This window comes from Pelmatolapia mariae, linkage group LG10_11, assembly GCF_036321145.2.
Source record: "Pelmatolapia mariae isolate MD_Pm_ZW linkage group LG10_11, Pm_UMD_F_2, whole genome shotgun sequence".
Taxonomy (NCBI): domain Eukaryota; kingdom Metazoa; phylum Chordata; class Actinopteri; order Cichliformes; family Cichlidae; genus Pelmatolapia; species Pelmatolapia mariae.
Window position 1 is genome coordinate 17,855,638 of NC_086236.1, and position 16,277 is coordinate 17,871,914.

The 16,277-nt window shown below is 42.5% G+C and overlaps 1 protein-coding gene across 4 annotated transcripts in view; it reads left to right on the forward strand.

The window, feature by feature from the left end:
- stard13a (StAR related lipid transfer domain containing 13a) overlaps positions 1–15,071 on the forward strand; it is a 48,598-nt gene extending 33,527 nt beyond the window's left edge. For 3 of the 4 annotated variants that reach the window (XM_063485660.1, XM_063485662.1, XM_063485661.1), the window contains 13 exons: positions 3,298–3,369; positions 4,329–4,410; positions 5,695–5,758; positions 6,041–7,356; positions 8,200–8,370; positions 8,925–9,084; positions 9,212–9,410; positions 9,763–9,976; positions 10,711–10,825; positions 11,365–11,616; positions 12,228–12,445; positions 12,912–13,088; positions 13,171–15,071. In XM_063485660.1, the coding sequence (XP_063341730.1) occupies positions 3,298–3,369; positions 4,329–4,410; positions 5,695–5,758; positions 6,041–7,356; positions 8,200–8,370; positions 8,925–9,084; positions 9,212–9,410; positions 9,763–9,976; positions 10,711–10,825; positions 11,365–11,616; positions 12,228–12,445; positions 12,912–13,088; positions 13,171–13,288 (3,158 nt within the window). In that variant the 3' untranslated portion in view covers positions 13,289–15,071. Of the gene's footprint in view, positions 1–1,090; positions 1,957–3,297; positions 3,370–4,328; positions 4,411–5,694; positions 5,759–6,040; positions 7,357–8,199; positions 8,371–8,924; positions 9,085–9,211; positions 9,411–9,762; positions 9,977–10,710; positions 10,826–11,364; positions 11,617–12,227; positions 12,446–12,911; positions 13,089–13,170 lie in introns of those variants that run through there. The other variant, XM_063485663.1, reaches the window with a different exon arrangement.
- Positions 15,072–16,277: the final 1,206 nt, after the last annotated feature.

Here is a 16,277-nt window from a genome sequence, read left to right on the forward strand (position 1 = left end):
AAGGCAGACATAACACAGATAAAAGGCTGCCAGAAAAGTCAGGGTTACTGGTGTGGGATGAAAAGCAGGAAATGAAAGGTAGAGAAAAGAAAGACAAAGTTTCATTAAGAAAAGCTGTGAGGACATTAGGGTGTTTGAATTATATGCGTTACGTCAGATTGCTGCCACCCTTGTTATGTAAGAAATTAAATTACAGCCTCTTTGTCCCACACATGAACGCCATAACTCACAGACCAACACACAGTCGAGCGCACTCGTACACATACCATCTGTCTGGCTGTTGTTGGCTTTCCGCCTGTTGTCGTATATTCTCCTCAGCACCAGTGCAGTGAGATATGCTGAAAGACAGCATGGCGGGCAGCTCGGATTAGCTCCGTCTGACTGCGTGCACTGGGGTGTTTTGTGGCCTGCTAATAATATGTTTGTGTGCTAATTAATCTCTTGATTAAATTCTGCACAGATGAATGGCAGTGCTTTGTTCCTGTGCTGAGAGCAGCTTTGCCGTTGCCAATTACACATGCACAAACATAGCAATGATGTATGCCATTGTGTGTGTGTTTGTATTTTAGGCCTTTCAACTTTTTTCTTTTGACATTGGCTGCTTTTTCACTCATTTTCGGTCCAGTGCAAACTTAGCAAAGAACCGATTTTAAATGTTATGCTTAGGCACCTTGTTACTAGCATCCTGTCAGAAAAACACAGAATTTGTTCTCACCTCTTTAGTTAAAGCAAAGACCTGATACAGGACCTGTGAGATGCATCTGACTCTTCAGTTAATCCATCTACTGTTACTGAAACCTCATCAGAAATGATCTCAGTGAAAGGGTGGCTGTCAAGAAACCTTACTTAAAGAAGATCATCAAGCTAGATCACCATCCTCACATTCAAAAACTGGTGCAATCTCTTTGTGGTGCATATTTTTTAACCTGTGCATGCACGCATTTTAGTGTTTAAAATCTCAACATACACTAAGCAGACAGCTGGTGTGGTATGGCTTCCTCCTTGTGGTGTTCCCACAGGGTCTGTCCATCTCAGCTGCCACTCCCCACCCCAGCTGTCTGTCTCACCCTTGTTGCATTCTCTGACTCACTGGAGGCAACATCTGGACTCTTCTAAATGTCTAGTGTGTCTAATGCATGTGTGTTTGTACACATTTGTTGCTCGGATGTGTAGGCTTGTGCTATAAACCCCGAGACGGAAGGTTCGAGCGTCCTTGCTAACCAGCCAGTAGGTCCAGCTGACATGTGAAGCTGGCATCCACCACTTGTCAGGCTGCGACCTCGGGGTCTGGCTGATGCAAACGTCAACTGAAATTATTTCTTCGTGGAATTTATGGGGCAACATCACTGCTGGTAATGACAATCATGATGTGACGCGAAGATGTGCAGTTGACGGGAACAAGGATGAGTAGATTTAATGGAAGAAGCAAACGGGGCGGCTGGATAATGCAAAGCATGCGAGGGAGGTGTTTTTGTTGAGAGAAGGATTCAGAGGAGGATGTGGTAGGAAAGGTTGGTAGGAAGAAGGATGTAGAAAGAGTGCAGTGAGGCCAAAAGTAAGTAAATAAGTTTAAATGAGCACATAAAAATCTGAGGAATTAGTAAGAAATTAAAGCATGACAAGAAGAGCAGAGTTCAATTCAGCCTAAAGCAGAAAGTCTGTAAAAGTAGAGAGATATTGTATGTAGATCCTAACTAATATGAAAGTGCGAGAGAGGAGGTTGAGGAGAAAATTAGAGGGAAGAGAAAACCTGCATGGGGCAGGCTGGGAGAGGGAGGCAGAGTTGTAAACACACGGGCTGGAAAGGCAGCGGGGAAGAAAGCGCAGAATCAATGCCACTTGACGGAAAGCTGCATAGCAGCGAATGGACGTGCCACGGGATGGAGAGGAAACGTCAGTCTGAGCAAAGGACAAAGGCATAGAACCATGTCATCACCTACACCATGAGAGCTGCCAGTAAGTTTTCAAGTTTCTCCTGAAAGCCTCTCGCCCGTGAAATGCTTCTCTCTGGGATCTCTCGGTCTCTGCAGTCTATTTTCAGAGAACTGGAAATATTTTTACCCCGAGCGCTGCTTCATATGTGACTTAGAGAGAGGAGTTATGCTGAGAATGTTGGAAGAGGGTTGTAATTGCTGGATTGTGGTAATGGGATCATTTCCTCTGGCCATTCTCATCTCTGAGGGTGAAGTCTGACATTTTTTTTCCCTGCTGAACTTTGTCCTCTGTGTTTCTGCGGTGACTTTCTCAGGCAGTGCCAGCACCTCTGTGAGAGTGAATGAGTGTGGCTTTGATAGAGATATCAGATAAGAGCCATGAAAGTAAAATGATGAAATTACAATTGCTCTTATTTGACCTTTAATACTTATCATTTTCACATGTAAATGTCTTCCCATTCTTTCACTTCCTTATTATTTATGATTTTTTGTATTTTTTGTATTTTTCTAGCATGCCTCAGTGTGTATTTTAAGTCATATTGCACTTAAAACACATGATTGCTGTCACCAGATTATTAAGATGTCTTTGTCAGCACAAAGAGGCGCTGCAGAGCGGTTTAATAAGTGTCTGCTCATAAAATGAGCGTACTGTACACACACATACCCACACACTTGTGCATTTCAGGGCTGCCAGTTTAGAGGTGTGTGCAGTACATAGGCTTGTGGAAAAAAGTTGCAAAACAAATGCCTGTAAAATGTCTCAAGGTGTTGGCGGCACCGTGCCGCGCCATGTCCAAGACCTGTTTTATTCTTTATACATTTATACTTTCAATTCTGAAGGCTGGTGTATCTGATTGGATATTTCTCTCTGTAGTACAGATGTAATGTTAGACAATGTACGCTGCTTCCTTTGTCCACTCAAGATAATGTGCATCCTTCTCTGGCAAATTTCCAGCTTTTCCAGTCTCATCATTCCTCTTAATTCCCAGAGGGAAGTCTCGTTTTCTGAGATGTTCCTCCTCTGTTTCCGTAACACGCTCAGAGACGGATCATGGAAAATGAGTCACTGCGAGTCTGTCTTTAATTTGATTTATCGTGTTTTTCAATTTATTAATTAAGACTTTCAAAATGTTGACCTTGTTCGGCTGCGATTCTCAGAAGGGAAATCATTTAGGGACTTTCCTCCTTAAAATTTGGTTGTGGTGATATATAATGCAAACTAGAAGCTGTAAATTTGTAAAAAATACAACATACTAAAAATACAGTTGAACAGTAGAGATCCTAAATGATAAAATCAAATCAAAAACATACATATGTTGATGTTTGTACTCAACATGCCTCTACTGCTTTCTTTGCTTTTCAGAGATTGAGGCTAAAGAGGCTTGTGACTGGCTTCGAGCAGCGGGATTTCCACAGTACGCTCAGCTGTATGAAGGTATCACGCACACAGAGGAGCCAAAGTCCAGCTTTTACCCAGCTGCCTTGTTTCACACAAGGACCTCCTCTTTCAAATCTCTCCTTTTGTTTATTCTCTGCGTTCTATGTTCTTTCTCTGTTTTATTTTTCCACCATCTGTGCTTCTCTCTCTCTTTCTGCCATCTCTCCATCCTTGTATCCTCGTCTTCTGGGCCACTGCGTTCTATTTCCAGGCTTCAGTTCCTGTCTGGAGGGAGGGGTCATGGGAAAGGCCTTGTTATCACTGCTGGGACTCTCATAGCTTCTACTTCTGTCTTCTTTCTCCCACCTTTCTCCTTGTACCCTGCCTCAGCCACCACTTTTCTATCTACCCATCAAAGGAATTCTTTCTTTCTTTCTTTCTTTCTTTCTTTCTTTCTTTCTTTCTTTCTTTCTTTCCCCTTCCTCCCTTCCCAATAGCGATTATTCATGTGATGATCATTGGATCTTTTATACGTTTCAAGCATAAACAGGAAATGGCCTAATCTAAGAAGCTGCTCTTAAAGCACAACGGTCCATCTTTAGCAGCACACACATACACACACACACACACACGCACACACATGCACACACACAGCTTCTCTGAGAAATCTTGAGAGCTTCAGTAATGTTGGGTTGTGGATGCCGGGCTCTGGGACTCTGTGGCTGCTCCCCAGGCACACATGAAGCCTGCAGTCTGCAACCACACACTGAGAATCACCAAAATAAAACAAAGCTTGAGTCATTTTAGCATTGGCGCTCTGTGGGATTTGAGCTATTTTGGGATTTGAAAGCGTGCGCGTATGTGTGTGCATTCAGAAAACTTGAGATGCAGATGAGGAGTGTTAACAGTGGTGGCAGCAGACTCCTTTAACAGTTAACTCAAAGAGGAATATGCAGACTCATGTTATCTGTTAGTCATTAACTAAAAAACTCATTTTCTCTGTCTCTTTCATCCAGATTCCCAGTTTCCGCTTGACATTTCGTCTGTTAAAAGGGACCACGACTTTTTGGACCGGGATCTGGTGGAGCCTCTGTGTCGGTAAGGACGCCGGCACGTCGACGCATTTCAGTGTTTACACTTATGCCCCCACCCGTACACACTTAAGACCAGAAAAATTCTAGCTTCCTTTTCCTGCTCAGTTCTCTGGCTTGTCCTGCGGCCTCATGCTAACTGCTACTCATTAGATGTCTGACACCCCTCTCCTTAATGAACTCCCCTTCCACGTCTCCCACCCATATACTTTGAAGCTTTGATCTGGTCACCTCCCCTCCCCTCTGTCAAACTCTGATCTCCCATTCAAGGAGGAGAGACCCTCGGGCGAAAAGCAGGGGGCGAGGAATGGGTGAGAGTAGTGGGGAAGGAGTGAGGGGATGCCGGTACTTCCCAACACTTCCCAACTTTGTGGTGTTTCTTTCCACATGTATTTGAACTTTCTTCTTCAGATCTCCTGTTTTCATTTTGTTAAAGCTTTACATGGTTGCACCAGCTTATCCTGCTCCTTATCTGCTTCTTTTCTCTCTCCTGCTTACCCCCTGTCTCCCCAGTGTCTATGGCAGGGGAGGGTGTGGTAATTATAACGTTAGTGACTCCTGACAGCTATACCGTGAGAGAACACACATCAGATCCCCTGAAAGTGTCTCAAGAGCTATAAAACACGCTCATAATGTGTTGTTTAAATGTTAAATTATATAGTCATTTTCGCAATGACACAAGTTGTGCAGAGCAATTCTTGTCTGGCCATTTGTATGAGGGGACAGAGAGGTTTACAGTGAACAAAGGAGGATTTCCTACTGTGTTGTTAGAGGGCTGAAATCCTTTCAAATGACAGAGGTCATGAGCCCTGAAACGTGTTTTTAACAATCCCGTCTTAAAGGCACGGACACAGACACCACCCCGCTAAAGAGCCACTCATCACATCCTAAATGCCGAAGGTGGAGACAGTGGAAGCTTTTCTCAGGGTGAAGGGAGAAAAGTGAAGGGGAGGAGCTGTCCGTGTTCAGGACTGAGAATTCATTTCAGGGGAGTGATGCCAGCAGAGAAAAGTAGAAGAAGAGAAGGAGAAAATCAGCGTGGAACATGTGTGTAGACAGACTACAACGAAGATAGTGTCTGAGAAGAAGTTTAAAGCAGGCAGTGAAGAAACATATCTGAAAGTGACTAATAGACCCAGCAGGGATGTGAGAAGGTGGTAGTGAAAGGCGAGAAAAGAGACTGAAAGGGAGCGGCGTCAGAGTGCAGATGGAAACAGACACACAACAGACAAATCGCATCCAGAGCAGCAGCTTTAGATGCAGCATGTGACTGTGCGCTTGTCTGTTGCAGGCGTCTGAATACTCTGAACAAGTGCGCCTCCATGAAACTGGACGTCAGTCAACCCAAGAAGAAAGTAAGTCAAAAATTTTTCCAATGAATTACAAGAACAGAGGTTTTTGCAGCTTGATTGTTGTTCCTCAATTACTATACACAGCTACAGTACTTGCTTGCCTGAAAATTGTCGTGTGGTGTACTGTCAGTCACCGTGATGAAATGCATTTTGATTCATACTGTAAAATTGTTAGCTTGTTCAACAATGGATCCCAAATCTTTCAATAAATTTAAGCTATTTTTTATTTTCTAGTATCCTAAACTTAAGACAGTAGAAGCTCATACTTCCTTTTTCCTTCCACAGGGTGAGGACTCCGATGAAGATGATCCATTGGCTATCAGTAAAAGGTGGACGTTCGAGTGGAGCAGCCGACGCTGGTCTCGCCTACAAGACTTCCTGTCTGACAGCACCAATGAAAGCAGCCCGACAGGTCAGGGGGAGGGTCTGCACAGCACAGTGAGCAGCGAGAGTGTGCTGACAGACCTGAGTGAGCAGGAAATCACGGAAATCTCCTCGTTACACAGCGAGGACTCCGCCTCTGCCATGCCCGACTCTATATCGATGGCCTCCCTCTCTGCTTCCTATCAACCGCCACGGGAGCTCCCACACTACAACTCCCTGCCGATCAAAAGCAGCCGCCATGGGCAAGGGAGGCGGAATAAAGCCAAAGAGTTTTTGCGGCGAATGGAAATAATGCGTACTTGGGGGCCATCGACGAGGCGCAAGGGCTCAAACCGCAGGCCGGCGCTGGTCATCAGCGGGCCGGTGTTACAGGGGGAGGAACCTCAGGCGCTGCAGATGCTCCAGTGTACACCTATCAGCCAATTAGAGCAGAGCCCTAAACACAACCACCAAACTGATGGTGACATTTCCCCTGACTCTCTTAGCAAGGATTGTAAAGACCAGGTCACAGTGAGTGTGAGCCCCGGCAACGAGACTGTGGAGCTCACTGTGAAGGAGCCTGTGTGCATAAAGCCCCGCACTGCCAGCAAGAGAAGCAGCATGTATCTGGAGGATATGGTGTTGCCTTCTCAGGGTAAAAGGACCGAAGGTCAGAGCCAGTTTGGCAGAAACCAGTTTCACTCATATGAAAACCTCCTCATTCACATCCCCAAAGACCATAAACCAGGCACCTTTCCAAAAGCCCTCTCCATAGAAAGCCTGGCGCCTTCCCCTGGTGACAGAAACAATGACCCTCACGTACATGCCCAAACTTCTGCCCGTGACAATGGCCTGGGTGAACCCTGGTCTGGTAAACCTTTGTCTAAACCCTGTCCTGGAGCTCCACGGGGCAGCAGAGTGAGTGTTTATGACAACGTGCCAGGCTCCCATTTGTATGCCAGCACAGGAGACCTGCTGGACTTGGAGAAAGAGGACAATCTGTTCCCTCACCTGGATGACATTATCCAGCATGTCAGCGGTCTGCAGCAAATTGTGAACCACTGGAGCCGTAGCGTGCTGCCCGAAGGGGAGACGGGGGAGGGGGAGGAGGAAGGGGAGGGCCGGACCACTCCCAGCGAAGGTGAGAGAGACGGGGTCTCCTTAAATGACACAGATTCAACAGGGACCAGCCGGGAGAGGAGAGACTCTGGAGTTGGGGCCTCCCTCACAAGACCACGGTGAGCAGCCCTTCAGGGTTTTAAAGGATAATTATGGTTTTATTACAACTTGAGTTGTGTTTTTATTGTTTTGGCCCTAAATTTTATTGATTATTTTAACAGTGTAATCACTACAATCATGGCTGAGATCTTAGATTCTAAATGATAAACCATAAAAAAGGGTCAGTTACAGCTTGTATGTTTCATCTTCTCCTGCCTGCGTAAGAGTAAATAGCTAATAGATAAACATCAGTCTTAACTGCTGCCTAGCAACACCTCAATTATCCAGTACTGGAAAATTGTCCAGTCCAGTACAATGTGTTGTCCAAATATGCCTCTCTGGACATGTACTATAAATTTTGGGAGTCCAAATATATTGCATGGTTCCTCTGAAGTTAAAATCGGGCTCCAGCAGCCTGTGCTTGATGAATCAAGTGGGTGCCTTTCAAAGCTGAAGTCTTCTCACTCCACATCAGCACTTTGTCCTCCACCTAAATCTCCACAGATTTATCCATGCTGACATTTTTGTGAACAGTTCTTACTAGGTTCATTAAGAAAAGTAATATATGCTTCTCCTACTATCTGCTGGAGAATCATAAGAGCCCCTGATGGTTGAATGGTTGATTTTTAATCGAGGACCTCCTCTTTAACATTGAACAGGTTGGGTAATGTTTCTACTGGCTGCCTTCAGCAAATCAAATCTGTCTAACCTGAAGTTTTGTTTTAAACCAGTACAATTATATTCTTCCCTAAACGCTAGTTCCACAAAACTATAATAACAAGACTCAAAATAAACTAGACTCATATTTACAGTGACTGAATCACAGTGTCTAATTGTTTGCTGGTATTTTTTTCCCATCCCAGTCTACGATGGCCCAGTTTCAGAACTTCAGATCATCTCAACCAGCCGGCATCTTCTCTGCAGATCAGCAGCCAATCAGCGGGCCAGCTCAGCCTGCTGCAAAAGTTTTCCCTGCTCTGCCTCACCGCCATCATGGAGAAATACTCGATGTCCAACAAGCACGGCTGGACGTGGTGGGCGTGTATTACAAGCACTGCACAAATTCAAGTCTATGTTTGTCTTTTAGTCATTCATTTATTATAAAACTAGAAATTCACAACCTGTCAAACATACATGCAAAGTATCTCAAACTTTTATACATTTCTTTATCAAACCTCTTTTTTCATCTCCCCGTCTTTTTTTCCTCAAATATAAAAAATATAAACAATCTTTTTGGTTTTTCCTTATGTGGTCCAGCTGACACTTTTTGCAGTGGTTATTTTTACTGCTTCCATTAACTCTGCAGAAGAGCTGAAACAGCAGGACCATATGGCCAACCATCCACTTCATTTGGTTTCAAAACATGCATGCAGTTGGGCTCGTGCATACTGCAGTGTTTGAACAAACTGGCTTTAGGTTGTCACCCCCACACACCTTCATCAGTTGATTATGCTCTCCAAACACAAGCTTTAACTTGTTTACGGTGACCTTTGTTTGCTCCTGTCAACTGGCATTTAAATAAAGAGAAGATAATCAAAGTATGTGCCACTTTTTCTGCCACACACCTAATACTCTCTATTGCTTTCAGGTCTGTGCCAAAGTTTATGAAGCGCATGAAGGTGCCAGACTACAAAGAGAAGAGTGTGTTCGGGGTTCCCCTCATTGTCCATGTCCAGCGCTGTGGTTTCCCACTCCCCCTGTGTTTACAGCAAGCCCTCAGCCACCTCAGAACACATTGTCTGGACCAGGTTAGAATCAATAAAACTTTGTCCTTCTCAAAGCGCAACTGAAGGCGTGAATAAGTCGATAAACAGTTAATGCCCTGCCTGTCTCTTTCCCGTGACTTTCCCTTCCCTTCTGGTCTTCTTCTCTTAGGTTGGATTGTTCAGGAAGTCCGGCGTGAAGTCTCGTATTCAGGCGTTGAGGCAGCAGTGCGAGTTGTCTCCTGACTGCGTGAACTATGAAGACCAATCAGCTTACGATGTTGCCGACATGGTCAAACAGTTCTTCAGAGACCTGCCTGAACCTCTCCTCACAAGCAAGCTAGGAGAAACCTTCCTGCATATTTACCAGTGTAAGCCACTTCAGAGGCATACCTGCAGTCATTTGCATGTGACTGTAAATAGCTTTAATGGTTTAGTTGGCCTTAGTAAACAGGCAAACACAGTATATGTGATCTGTTTGTTCTTCTAATCAGATCATCACATTTTAATTTCTGAACCAGTAAAAAACAGCTTCAATCTTTAATCAACAATATTCTATAAAACAACATTGTTAATTGTATCCAAAATCATAAAATGTGGCAAACATTTTCAGTCAAAAATGAAAAACAGTATTTGCTATATAATGAAGAATTTCTATTGTTTAAAACAACCACATTGTTTATTTGACCCCTCGCTCCTCCTCACGTCCATATTTTTCTTCAGATGTCCCAAAGGAGCAGAGACTGCAGGCCGTCCGAGCGGCCATCTTGTTAATGCCAGATGAAAACAGGGAGGTTCTGCAGACGCTGCTCTACTTCCTGCGTGACGTTACATCAATGGTGGAGGAGAATCAGATGACACCCATGAACCTGGCCGTTTGTCTGGGGCCGTCGCTTTTCCACCTCAGCATACTGAAGAGCGAAGCCTTATCACCAAGGTGCGCATATGGGATGATGAACACGCTGATTCTTGCATAAAAAAACATAGAAGCTGATGAAACTGAACTTAATAAGACTCAAAACTGGTATATGCCTTAAACATTTGATTACATTTAATTACACTGTTTTAATTGTTTCTAGTTCTCCATAAATTCCACAAATTTACTCCTTTTGCTAAAATCTGATGCCACACAACACTAGTCTTTACAAATATTTCTTTGCATATAAACATATCTCTCAAATTTCTCTTTTAAACAACTTTTGGATACTGGAAAACTGATTTTTACTGATATTGGTAACTGATTTGCTTAATTAATTGCTTTGTTAATTGAGCAAATCTAAATACTACTAAACATTTGACTATTACAGTCATCAGTTAACAAAAGAAGGATTTAGTTGGTTCAGATGTGTCATTATTTATTTAATAAAATCGAAGCAAAAGTGCAGACACACTGTGAAAAGAGAAGTACACGTTTATTTCTTCTTCCATAGAAAATAATGGGGTAAGTAGCAGCAAGGTTCTGCTAATCAAATGGTGTAACCACCTCTATAAAGACTGTTTGTAGTGCTACCACTCTGACTCATTCTCCTTCCTTGTTGTAATGTTTGCTATAATTTTCATGAAGATCATTTGTATGTTAGTGATCTGCACATAATTCTGTCCATTAATGACTCCGTATATATCACCTGTTGTACAGTTCTGTATATTCAATAATAATTTGTGTTCCTCAAGGTCAATTCAGAGGAAGTACACTACAGGCCAACCCGATCAGAAAGACCTCAGCGAGAACCTGGCTGCCACTCAGGGCCTGGCACACATGATCACCGAGTGCCAACGTCTGTTTCAGGTCAGGATCAAATCCACTATTTATTTCTGTTCACAAAGAAATAATATATGACTATCTTTATATAAGACACTGACAAACAAACGTGAAGGTGACTGATGTTTGCTCTGCTGTGTGGTTAGTAGTCAAGGCCACGTTATAATTGCATTTAATGAGCTCATTTCTAAAACTGTAGCTCATCATTACTTTGAGGCTGTCAGCGTGTACAGTATACTGCTGCTTTCAGGGAGAAAGACAAACAGATTTGATTACTATGCATGCGGTTTGAAGGGTTTTCATACAGGACTGAATGATTAGCCCTTCTTAACCCACAGAGGACTGCAGAATTCCTCCAACACAGAGAAATGACCAGTGAGGTTATGTTTAGAAGATAATGGATATTAAAACGTTTTACCAAAATGTACTGACTGAAGTGTTGGCGCTGACAGGAGCTGCTGTAATACACTATTAAACTTATAACTACAGTTCATTTTCCTCTGTAAAAGTTTTTGTATTTAGCTGAAGTGGTGCTGTGTGATTCACTTTCTTTGGCTCTTCCACAGATCCCTGAGGAAATGGTGACCCAGTCCCACAACTCCTACATGGAAGCTGAGCTGATGGTGCCCCCGCTGGACGAGCTTTGCAAAGCTCACGAGGAGGAAGTGGATGTGGACGAGGAAGAAGAAGATGAGGAAGGATCCTATCATGCACACCTAGAAAGGCTGATCCAGAACCTGCTGAAAGAGGCCAAAGATAAGAGCAAAGGCTGGGTGTCTCGCTCAACTACTGACCATACAGAACTGTCATTTAAAAAGGTATGTGTAGTTACTGAATCTCTAGAATAATGGATGGATATTGGGAGGGTTTGGAAGAAACTGGATGCAGAGCTAGGACCACAGTCATACAGGCATAGAAGCTGTCAGTAACGCCCAGTAACACTCGATTGCTGGGGAAAAGTGTATGTTGCACAACCAGTTCGCTAGTGGTTGTGACTGTGAGAGGGTCCTGGCAATTGCAACAGTGAAATTTCTGCAAACACTTGCAAACTACTTGCTCGATGATGATGCAAACTACAAATGTTGGAAAGCTGAATCTTTTGAAATGTGTTGGTTGTATCAGAAAGGCACTAGTTTTACTTTGAAGGCCATTTCCAGTTTAAGATGGCATTTTTCTTTAGCAACAGAACGTTGGCCGGGGGTTTCTGACTAGTCTCTTGACCTCTGTGACTTACGCTTAAAGTGGAAATCAGAAAAATATTGTTCTTATTCATGTCTGCGCAAGCAGATTGTCAGAAACATATACTGATTACATCTACATCTAACCACTTAGTCTGGTCTAGGAAAATCAAATCTATAAAGTTTCTCGTATTGCCCTTGAGATACACCTTTACATAATATTTCACTCTCCCAATGTGTTTCTCTCTAAGGTAGGAGACGGTAACCCTCTAAGGAGGTGGAGAGTGTGTGTCGAGGTGTCGGCAGCTCCCGCTGAGGTGCTGCATCGGCTGCTGCGAGAACGCCCGCTGTGGGAGACTGAATTACAGCAGGAGAAGATTCTGGAGACGCTGGACAAACAGACGGACGTGTACCTGTACTCCTGCTGCAACATGCCACCTCAACCCACCTGTGAATATGTGGTACTAAGGTCAGGGAAACTAAATTTCATTTGCATTTTCTTTTTGCAATCGGTGTTTTCCCTCTCATAAAGACTGACATGTTGAATGAAAAGATTAATCAGAAATAGCAACAGTATGTCTGTTGAAACAGGGCTTTATATACAGGATAATTTTTTAAATACTACACTGGGTAAAAAGTACAGCTGTGACAAGCGGCTGATTAGTTGTTGGAAAGAAAATTGATATGTTCTCCAACTCCTACAAATGTAATGGGGGCAGGTTTTTCATATGTGACAGTTTGCAGCTTTTATTCTTGGCAAGACGAGACATTTATTATTTAATAATATGAACATTTTGATTGCCTGTTTCAAAAATGTAATCGCCCGAAAATTGATCGAGAAAGTATATGAAATTGTTCCTGAAAATAAACCATTGATATTTGAAGCCCTAATAAGAAAGAATACCTCAAATTGACTCCTTGCTTGTGTCCTTTAGATCATGGCGTACAGACCTCTGTAAAGGCTCCTCTGCGCTTGTTAGTGTGTCTGTTGATCATGAAGACAGCCCACCGATAGGATCAGTGAGGGGGGTTGTGCTGGAGTCACAGTACTTCTTAGAGCCCTGTGGGACGGGGAGGACCAGACTCACCCATATCTCCAGAGTGGACCTCAGGTGTGGATGCACCTCCAGGGTTTTTAAAGTCTTATGTTTCAACCGCGTCTGCAGTCGTTAATGAATGTGTTTCTTGTTACAGGGGAAGATCTCCAGAATGGTACAACAAGGCATTTGGTCACCTATGTGTTAATGAAGCCCAGAGGATCCGCTCCTCTTTTCTCCCCTTTGACCAGACAAGCCCCGAGGCCAAGCTCTGAACCCCAGAAATTAAGCTTTGTCTTGGGTCACACTGCCAAAGCAGCTGAGCCTGAGAACCAGTGACCCAGGAGGATAATCACCCAGGACTTTACACGGTGCTGAGGCATAGGAAGCTTTATTGTACCATACCGTACATGTCACACACACAGACACACACACTGAAGGAAAGAGTATTTGTGTCATTTTATCAGGTGTCTTTAAACAACATATCACAACTTATTTTTATCATAAATCATTATTTTTTAAAAAAAAACACAGATTCAGTGTTTGTTTCCAGTAAAGTAATTTAGTGATTTGACACCAGGTCTCATGTATCCATGTAGATTATTGGAACTACATTGTTATATTATTATATTTCTCTGATTTAATCTTCCAAATCTTCCAATGACGAGGTAAGGAAGCCAGCACCAGCAGGTATGATCATGACGATGCTGCTGTAGTGGTTGGGTTAGTGTTTAATATGCAAACCTTCACCTGATCACTTTCATGGTTACTGTAACAGAGTACCTAACAGAAATGTACACAGAAGTTAAATATAAGTTATGTTATAACATATATTCTAAATTATATGAATATAAATACAACAGATATTAATTATCTTAACTAATTTTACATTACCTGCCTGACGAATATACATGACAAATTTGATCAAAACATTTCACAATGTTTTCTATTAATAGAAAATAGATAATGTTACTTCTGTTCTGATTCCATTGTAGAGTATTTATATAAAAAACAATCACACAGCATTGATAGTATGTGATGATCTTCAAATCTAAACTAATAATACACTCGTGAAAACCTCCATGACATGCAGGTTTGCTCCTTTATTAATTAACACACGTGTAGTTATTAAATGAAAAACTACACATACTGTAAAAATGCAAAGAAAACATCTGTGCTCTAAAAATACCAAGACCAGCACATAGTTACGTGTCAGCACTGTGTTGTGAAAGCTGCACTAGTTTCAGGTGAAATGACTTTCACAGGGATCTGAATCACATAAAGGGAAAACACTCATCGGGTCCGTGAACGTGCTCAGCATACATTTTGTGGAGATTACTGTTTATTTTGTTCTCTATTGTCACTATTTACAGTGTTATCTAAATGAAATGCCATTTTAAAGTTATTGTTGTCATTACCTTTCTGTATATTGTGTCACTGTTGCTTGTTTTGTTTTGGTTTTTTTGCTCTCATATTATACAATGTCTAAGACATGTGACCATTGCTCTGCTTCTGGGAAGCATGTTTGAAATGTTTGCGAGTGTGCACGGTGATGCCTGTGTATCTGCATTCTGAATATATGTACAGGCTGTACTGTAAATATCTGCAATGCTTTCTGTGCCAGCAGATCAAACATCATAGTTTTTCAGGGTCTTCCTATCATATTGATATATGCTGAAATGTGAACCTTCCATATATTATCCTACTAAAGCAATAGCAGACTAAAGCTTTGTGGCTCTTATTGTTTCAGCTGTAGGCGGCGCTGCTATGGTGTTACTATGATAGGCTATAATATTTTTATAGTGCTGGCATAATCCCGCGCGGATGCCTTTCGCTGGGGAATAGTGTGACGTGTGTGTGTATATGTGTGTATGTGAGCGATAATAAGACAGACAATGAGTGAGAGTCTTTGACGTGAACCCTCAGCCGTGTGTGATGAGGCTCCAAACTTAGCTGGGTAGAGCGGCCTGGTTGATTTATGCTTGACTATTTCTGATAAAGTGACAGAAAACAGAACCGTGGTTACTGAACATGAGAATAAAAATATCAAATGTCAACAAAAAGGAAATGTCGTCTTCAGTTTTTCTGTCTCTGATTTGTGTAAATTATTCTGTAAATTCAAGAATATCAGGTGTTATATATCCTCATGTCCACTGAGGGGTGCTGTTGCCCCTGAGGAGTCTGAATGAATCTGGAAAGTATGCCATGGAAAGTATTTTTAGATAACTGAGTTAATGAAGAGTCATCACAGCATCAGGGGGGGCATCCCTGAGGACTTTTTCACTCTTCTCTCCTTGAGTCCTTTCAACTAATGGATGGGAACTAAAACTCCGATGCTCAGATCAATACTCCATCACATTTACCTACTTAGCCGTGTTAGATGGGGACTCTCGCAGAGGGCAGTGAAGGTGTTTGAACACAGACTGCTGCTCCCCTCAGCCTCCATGTCTGTTATTCTTGTGACAACACAGAAACACTACTTTAACTTCTACCTCATTTAACATGTCAGTGGTTTTATCAGGAAAGTAGGGCATGCAGTAACATCCCCTGCATGTCAATGATCCTCTGCACCGTGGGTGTGCTTCAGCTACACTACTCCATGGGCGCTGACAAATGAGAAACACCATGTTGCAAATTACACTATGAAAAAAAAAATGTTACTGAATCAATAGTTTTCCCATGAATCCGCTTGGAACCAGACATGTTTCTTTTGCTTTTTTCTTGGAGCCGCAGAGGTCTAAGCAATAAATGAAGCCATGGTCTGTGTAACAGAAAGCTGATGTGACATGATGGCCTTCAATATGTGCAGAAAAATACAGAGGGATTTAAAACAGCATCAATATTTTTCTCACACAGGATGACCCTGCTAAATGATTTGAGAGGGGGGGACCTCTTCTGGAGGGAACAGGAAGTCCAGCTGCTGCACCACCACTCTAAATAATCTGGTATGTAGGGCATCGTTTTGTCATGTTTACATTTACTTTGTGTTCATTTCCAAAGGTTTTAAACATGAGGAGATTGCGAGGCTGAAGAAGACGAGCAGGAGTACAAGCACTGTGAGCTGCAGGCTTATTTTATTATGTCAAATTACTTTTTAATGCAATTGCCCATGTCATCTTTCCACATTCTGCATTTCTACTTTGTTAGTCATTTATGTGTGTCTGTATGAGACAGTAACAATCAGTCTAAATCAATAAAGGCTCGTGCTTAAAAAGTCTTTGTTCAGTTATTCAAAATTCAGTTCATTATTTATTAACTTGATAT